This window comes from Streptopelia decaocto, assembly GCF_964273445.1.
Source record: "Streptopelia decaocto genome assembly, chromosome: 13".
Lineage (NCBI taxonomy): Eukaryota > Metazoa > Chordata > Aves > Columbiformes > Columbidae > Streptopelia > Streptopelia decaocto.
Genome location: NC_138668.1, coordinates 7377358 through 7385132, shown reverse-complemented (window position 1 = coordinate 7385132; position 7775 = coordinate 7377358). Strand labels below are relative to the sequence as shown.

At 48.5% G+C, this 7775-nt stretch overlaps 1 protein-coding gene across 4 annotated transcripts in view; it reads right to left on the bottom strand.

Moving 5' to 3' along the window:
* Positions 1-567: 567 nt before the first annotated feature.
* Positions 568-7775, bottom strand: part of LOC309445419 (uncharacterized protein) — a 37856-nt gene continuing 30648 nt past the window's right edge. For 2 of the 4 annotated variants that reach the window (XM_082064210.1, XM_082064213.1), the window contains exons 15-18: positions 7358-7535; positions 6134-6230; positions 5228-5309; positions 568-2194 (exon numbers count right to left, since the gene is read on the bottom strand). In XM_082064210.1, the coding sequence (XP_081920336.1) occupies positions 1283-2194; positions 5228-5309; positions 6134-6230; positions 7358-7535 (1269 nt within the window). In that variant the 3' untranslated portion in view covers positions 568-1282. The remainder of the gene's footprint in view (positions 2195-5227; positions 5310-6133; positions 6231-7357; positions 7536-7775) is intronic. The other 2 variants (XM_082064212.1, XM_082064211.1) reach the window with 2 other exon arrangements.

Sequence of the window (7775 nt, the reverse complement as noted above, 5' to 3'; positions counted from 1 at the left end):
CTGAATAATGAAACCAGGGATGCGGTTGCATCGAAAAACTCACCCAGCACTCACCTGTGAAGGAAAGAGCTTCTCTTCATTACGGTGTTCCCTCTGGTTCAGGGAGCTGTGGGGTTGGCTATAGCCTTGGGTAAGAGGGAAGAAAGTTTATTGGTATCACAGCAACAACATATTATTACCACAAAGGTTCTCTCTGTATAAGATCATCTGGAGCCAAGCAGCACTGGGTTAGTAGCACCATGCCTACATAAGATGCAGGTCTTCACATTCAATATCAGTATCACTATAACTTTTAAAGACAATTATTCTAAACAAAACAGAGATAGAGATGTCAGAGGGAAACATATTCATAGTTACCGTGCAAATATCAGTTTAGTGGTTGGCTTTATTAGCTAACAGAAATTGCTCAAACTTCGTGCTACTGACCTGTTAACTGCAGCAGATCAGGTCCAAGACAGAATATAAAATTGTGGGAACATCCAAGTAGGACAACATTTCTGAAATATCTGCATAGTTCTAAAAGCTACTCAATGTTTCAGTGCTTGGAAAACGCTGGGAGAGATGCTGATTCTGTATAAAGCCCTGGTAGCAAGAGTTTGTCTGGAATTAAATGCATTTTTAAGACTTTTCATTTGCAGACTCCACCTGGAAAGGCAAAACTTTTCTGAAACCTGAGTTGCATTTGGTCTCCTGGACACACAGTTCTGTGATGATTATACGAGAATTGTTTTTAATCAGACCCCATGGACAGGGCTGAGACCTTCTGTAATTAACAAACGATTACAGCTGGATTTAAGAGCCAAAGATGTCAATAGGAAAAGCAACACCACCTATGTTGTTTGGAAAGGGTAGGGAACTTTAATGTAACAAACACGCTTGCTATGCATTACACTTCCAAGGTTCCATGTACATCCAAACTCTCAAGTCATGCAAAAATATCAGGGAAAATAATTTAAAGTTCTGTACTCTTTATAAGGTCACTGTTAAAAAATGTGCACATCTACATAAGCTAAAGGGTAATTGTCAAGGTACAGTTGCTTTTTCTGCCATTATAAGGGGGTTTGACCTAGGATGTAAAAAAACCCCACAACACATCAAGTTTGAGACATTAACAGGATAAGTAGCAATAGAAATAGGCATATATTTCTATGGACCTTACAGTTTTCAGTCGTATGCAACAGAGCTTACACAAAGTGAACTTTGTTTCTCATCTGAATTTGAACACTTTGCTCGTAGCACAGTATAGAAAAGGCCCTACACTCTGCAAGGCAACATCAAGCCCTTAGTTGGTCTGCGTCCCATCAGCAGGGCTGTCAGAGCGACAGGAGACCCACTGCTTCACGTAGCTCCGTGGAAATTCACCCCCCTCCTGCTCCAGAGGGATGGACCCACAGTTGCTCTGACTGTTTTGCTCAAATTCACAGTCTACTGGACTCCCACAGTCTGAGTCCACAAAGCCACTGTCAATAGTGTCCAAGTCTACGCAGATCATTGGGTAACTGTCACCAGGCATTGCAATGTGAGGGAAGAAGTCATAGGAGCCTTCACTGTAGGAAACACTTTCACCATCAGGAGAAGGTAGAGAACCTGGGTTTTCCAAATCCCACTGGTCAGGCTGCAAGCAAAGTGCTTCTAGGATGCTCCCTATCCCTCCTTCCAAAGCCCTTTCTACTTGCTGGTGGTCTGGGACACTTGTACTCCTCGGGTGGTCAGTGGACACAGAACCTGAAGCAAGTATTTTGTCCTGTGTGCTCAGGTCCGCCAGATGCAAGTCACCGAGTATCTTTGTGTCTTCATCATCAATGTTAACCTTGGGGTAACCAGTTTCTCCAGCACTATCCTCCTCGCTGGTACGCTCATGTCCCTTGTACACACGGTCACAGTTGCACTGACAGTCACAAGGTGTAAACTCACCAGCCACAGTCACAGTATCAATGGACAAATGCCCGTACGACTGGTCTGGAGTCCCAGCGCTGCCATTCACACTGGACAGCAGGGACTGGCTGTCCTGGCCTGGGGCAGTCAGGCAGGACACACAGGGCTTGCAGGGCGGATCTTTCCTCAGCTCACGCAGCTCCTCCCGTGAGGTGCTGGTGGAAGGATGTGCGGTGTAAACTTCTAGGACTTCTGGAAGGACTATTCCCCAGTCAAAGAAATCAAGGGTCATTTTCATATGGGATGCACCAACCCACTTCTGCATAAAAGGACATACAGGGAGAGACAGAGGTTAATATCATCAGGTTTGAGGTTCCGCAGAAATGACCAGAGTTCTTATGCTTTTAGAGGCAAAGTCAAACCCTAAAAACCATTGACTTCTTCAAAATAGCAGGGTATGAGATGCTGTTACTACCAAACATGCAGCTGCTGGAGAACTGAGTCAAGTAATTGAAGCCATTAGCTCTGAGAAGCTTGCATGGCTTTGCAGTTTTCTCTGTGGTGCAAAGAATGTCACTGCCTATAGCAGCATTCCTTTATGCATCAGCCAGAGGTCCTGACCCAAACCACTATGTCTTCCCACCTGCATCCTGGACACTGCTCCTCTCTGCAAAGACTGTCATCTTCTCCCCTTGTGCGCTGCTGCTGCCCCCAACACACACAGCCCTGCCTTGTCACCTCCCTGGGAACGGGTCAGGCTTCTCCCGATCTCCTGTACACAACCATGCCCAGACCAGCCTGGTCTCTCTCAGTGACAAGAAGGAAGCAGGGGTAGGCAATGGATGGGACCTCAGAGAGCTGCAGCAACAACCTGTTGTGGACAACGCTTACTCACAATTATGGAGTGCCACACATTGAATCTTGCCCTTCTGGATCACCATTAGTACTACGTTCTGCCCTGTGCCACGCATTATCTCTAGATCACAAGCCCCTTGCATTCAGTCACATCTGCAAGTAAAGGCACCTCTGGGTTTCTCTGATCTAAGAACAAAGTAAAAGTTTCTGTTCTTTTTGGAGAAGTCACTGAATCAGACAGGTCACAGCAAACTTTAGGCACGTGCCACTAGTGAATGCCAGTAAGTCCTAAAGGATTCTGCAGTCCTGTGGCTGGGTGCATCACAAACTCCAGACTTGGTTCTGCCCCCTGTCTGACACCTGCCTAATGGCTGAGCTGTGTCAAGGCTCTTTAAGCGCACCACCTTCTACTGTGTTTGAAATAGGTAACAACGCTGAGCTTCATAAACACTAAGGCTTCCAAGAGTGCTGCATGAGAGCTCAGTGTTGCCGCAGCTGTCAAACTGCCTTAATCGTATCAGCCTCTTGTCCCGAACTGCGCTCCGTGTAACTAGACATGAGCATAATATTTGTGAAGAGAACAGCTTGACACATCCTATTACCCTGTGACACAGAGCATGTAAAAATCTTCATGACAGCACCAAGCACCAAATCTATTTTAATTTATTTTTAACCTAAGCTACAAAGAGCTTATTATTAAAGCTGTAATGGACAGAAAAGCACCTAAGCTGCAAAAAGCTATTTGAAGAAACAGCAGGAAAGCCCTTTCTTAGAACTGAACAGGCAGAATATTTCCTACTCGCTGTTGACGTTTCTTTGCAAATTCTCACCCAACATGAATCTAAGGCCCCATGTACACACAAGAGTAAGCAATGTTCCTCTGCTTTCCCTTCTCTTTTTCTGTCTTAACTTTTCCTCTAACATTTGCACTACTTCCTACCCAACCCAGGACTGTTGCTTGCAGAGCATTACTATTGTAGGCTGCTGATCATTATTCACAGACATGACCTAACCACTTGCTTTGATGCAGGCAGAGTGCAGTCGAATGAGCCCTAACATCAACTGGTTTCTTGGTAGCCAAAAGTGACAAGTCTGTTCACACGCTAGTGATGTCACCACATCCTCTTGTAACCCCTTGCCTGCGCATCTTGTGCTGTGGCCATGTGGGCAACTGCTGCTTTAATCTGCAAATTTATTAAGAAGCAACTCAGCTTTGGCAACTGAGGCTCATTCCCTTCCCAGCAGCACCAAACAGCATAACCAGAAACTAGTAAGAACGTAGTTCGCACAGCACGCCACGGCTTCACCCCACAAGGAGGACAGCTCTCAGCACACAGGGACCTTTCACTTCCACTGTGAGCACCAGGAATTCCCACGCTGGGTCCCACCTGGTCCTGGTTCCTTTCCCTGAGAGCAACCAGGGCCACCTGCCTAGCAGAAGGATGCCCGCAGCCCTCTGGTGCAGACAGAGGAAGCTGTAATAGGGCTGAAAGAGGAAGGCAGGAAGGAAGTGAGATGGTCACTGCAGGCTTCAGCTTGAGCGGCACCCATCCAAGAGTGCTTGCTAATCGAACTGCAGAGCTCAGCCATGCAGCAGTGGGAAAGGACATGAAGATCATTAGGGCCCAGCTGGTGTCCCTCTCCTAGAGGGTCTAAGAAAAGGCAGAAAACACAAAGCAGACACTGAAGTGTCTCTGATCGGTGCTACAGTAACACCAGGAACTTGTTCAGAAAGGCGTAGTGATGGCTGAACTCACATGCCACCACTTTTACAGTTTGATAATGACATAGTGAGTTATTTCACAGCTTAATACAACCATTATTTATGGATGCTCAATGTTCTTTTACTTTTGCACCCTGAGAACTCCAGAAAACTGCAGCCTTTGGAAGCCATTTTGTCACATGAACAACTGAGGCTGGTGTTAAATGGGACAAGAATTTAGGAGGGCTATGCAGAGTTACTCAAAGACGCTTCCTTCCTTTGTACTATCACACAGGTGTTCTTTGTCCACAAAGCTCTAGCCATCCTACCAGGACGATGTGCAGAGGTATTGCCTCTATGATTGACTCAGAGAGAGCTACAACGCTTAATGTTGGGCTTGTGTCACTGCGGAAGCTGCAGCGGGAGATCTGGCTCTACAATGAAGTCTGCTCCATGGCCTTGATGGCAACACTGCACTGGAGCTTTGGAAAAATCTCAGTTACTGTCCCAGTATATCTTTATCTGCTCCCTTCAGGTTCCCAGGCTTCACAGATCACTTTTGAGCTCAGCTCACCCACTGAGGCAGCACCTACATGGAATAAGCAGCGTAAGTGTGACATAAAGGCCTTCGTGGCACAGAATAGACACTGCAGAGATCTGATCCTTATATCTGGAGCTGTTTGGCATTCTCTTGAGATAGATTCCCCCACCCTCTGCCCTAATGAGAATCCCTTGCCCAGGATAGCATGATGGGCTTTATCATGTGCTCCCCTTGTTTCTGTAGCCCATTTATACCTTGAAATCTCCATTATGCACCTGGTAAAGAGGTTTGAAAAAGGCAGCAGGGTCTGGGATGCAAACCATCTTCTTCCACAAGCTGGAAGAGAAAAGAGAAAGGCTTTGGAGTACAGCACACATTACAGGTGCAAAGCAAGGCGTCTCCAGATCCAGTTCAAGCAATGGAAATCACCTGCCCAGCCTCACCGGCCTCACAAGTTGGCAAGGGGCTGAGGATCCAAGGATGCCTTGTTCTGTCAGAGCCATCTAATGGCCTTTCTCGTGAGCCTCAGGACTTGTGCACACAATGCTGACACTAAGGAAAGAGGTTCCAATTTTTTTCCTTCCTGGAACAGCACCAAGTGCTGGAAATGCATCTTCCCCTAGCTAGGCTGGCTTGTGATCTGCACCCGCGGGCCAGAACTCTGCCCTGGGCACTGTGTCTGTGACCGAGGGCTGTGCCAGCCCTGTTGCTGCACCAGCCCAGCTCCCTCCTCTGTGGCGCTGTGTGCCACATCCCTCTGCAAGGGGACACGACCCTCCAAAGAGCAGAAAGGCTCCCAGCTAGCACTGCGGGGCCTGTGTCAGCTTTGGAAAGGGGCAAGACAGCACTGGCTACAGCTCCCATCTGGCAATGGCAGAGCACAGACAAGGACCAGGAGAGCAGCCTGGGACACTGGGTCACCCCTGCTTAGTCCCCATGTGCCATTGCCATGTCCCCACCAGCTGAACGGCAGCAGAGCCCCAGAGAAAAGCAAGGTGCTCTTGGAAGCGCACCCACTGGAGACCATACTTTGGCCCTCACAGCCCCATAGCTGTGTCCATGCATGGATATAAAAGATGCAAAAACGGCTGCATGCAAATACCCCATCTTTAGGAAAACATAATAGGAGCATTTACTCCAGCTTCCCGAAGCATTCTTACCTCTTCTGTTTGGCCAGAAAGGTTGTGATTGAAGCAGCGATTGCCACGACAACACCAAACAGCAGCAGCCATCCCATGCCTGCTGTCTGTGTCTCTGCTAGAGAAAGAGACAGGGTCATTCAGACTCCTTGCATTTCTACAGTGAAGAGACACTCTCAGTTTCTACCCCAGACTTTCTCTTAGGGACACTGAGGCTGTCACCTGGGGTCTAGCACTCCAGACATGAGGTCTGAGTGAGGATGCTCAGAGAAGACTGCATCAATTAAAGGAGCCACACATCAGCTGCCCCATGGCCTGGCTGCACCGCCGACCAAGAGCTAACATGCTTGGGGCAGGGCAGCTCCCTGCTACCAAGACTCCTCCTGGTTTAGGGACACCTCCACAGGTGATCCATGAAGTGAAAAGAGAGGGCAGCTGGCCAGAGACATGAAGAAAAGGTGTTGACTGGATGAGTGCTTGTTGGCTGCTCTCAGGCTGTGATGGAGAGGAGCACCTTTGAGACGCAGGACTCAGATAACCCTTAGCAAATGGAGCCTGCTGCCACAGCACCTTGCAATACCTCAGTTCGAGCCGCAGATCAGTGAGAGCAGGGAAGCTCAGCACATGCTGCCAACATTGACCACAGTCATCCTGCCCTGCTCTATTTGAACAAAGGTTCCCCATTTTTGTAGCCTGTGTTCCACCATGACAAGCACCAGTGTACTTCTGAGCATGAGGTACTGTGCACACCCTGTGGAGCGGAAGTGGTGGCTACCAAATGAAACAGCCATGCCCAGCATGACCAGACATCAGAGTCTGGACACAGAACTTAGGCCTGAGTGCAGGATCCCCTCTCCTCTCAGCCAAGGGGCTGCTAAGCCTCAGTTGTGGGAACATCTCTGCTCATCTCCCCCATTTCTGAAAGCTGCAAGCAGGGTCATGGACATTTGGAAAGGGAGCTGGAGGCAGCACTCCTGCTGCAGCACCCAAAGCTACCGCCAGTCCCACCAACCCCTCCTCCCACAGCCACGCTGTCAGGTGGGCTTTTCAGCACAGTGATAATGTCAGTACAGACAGCACATACCAGCCCAGGCCTGGGGTGCAAGTAATCAGTAAGCGAGCCAAACATGCCTGTCTTCACTAGGCTATTTAGAATTTGTTCTAATTAACTAGGTTTGATTAGCGTTCTGGACGCATTCTAACATTGGACCAACTGGAAGGGCAAGGAGAGCTGGTAGTACATACCAGGAGGGCTGGTTTTCAACATTAGTGGAGGACTCCATTCACTCCAAAATCCACGGTAGCCTGTGTCTTCTCGGGGTCTGGCTCTCACTTGGAACTCGTACTCAGTGTTCGGCTGGAGTTCCCATGGCAGGATCACCAGCATCCGTTTATCTTCATGGACAGCTTTTGTCTTTTGAGTCTGTGAATGATTAAACACCAAACACTTGGGACCGGAGTGACTGCTCCCACCTCCCCCTGACTGCTGCACAGCGAGGAGCCCGGCAAAGCAACCTCCTCTGCTTTCATGTTGTTTTGCAAGGCCAGGCTCTGGCTGCTCAGTAGCTGCAGGGGGGATCCTCCCATGCAGAAGCATATGAACTACCAGCCTTCCCCACAGGATCTAGTACTTCTCAAACAGCTTCTGCTTCTTGATTCTTTT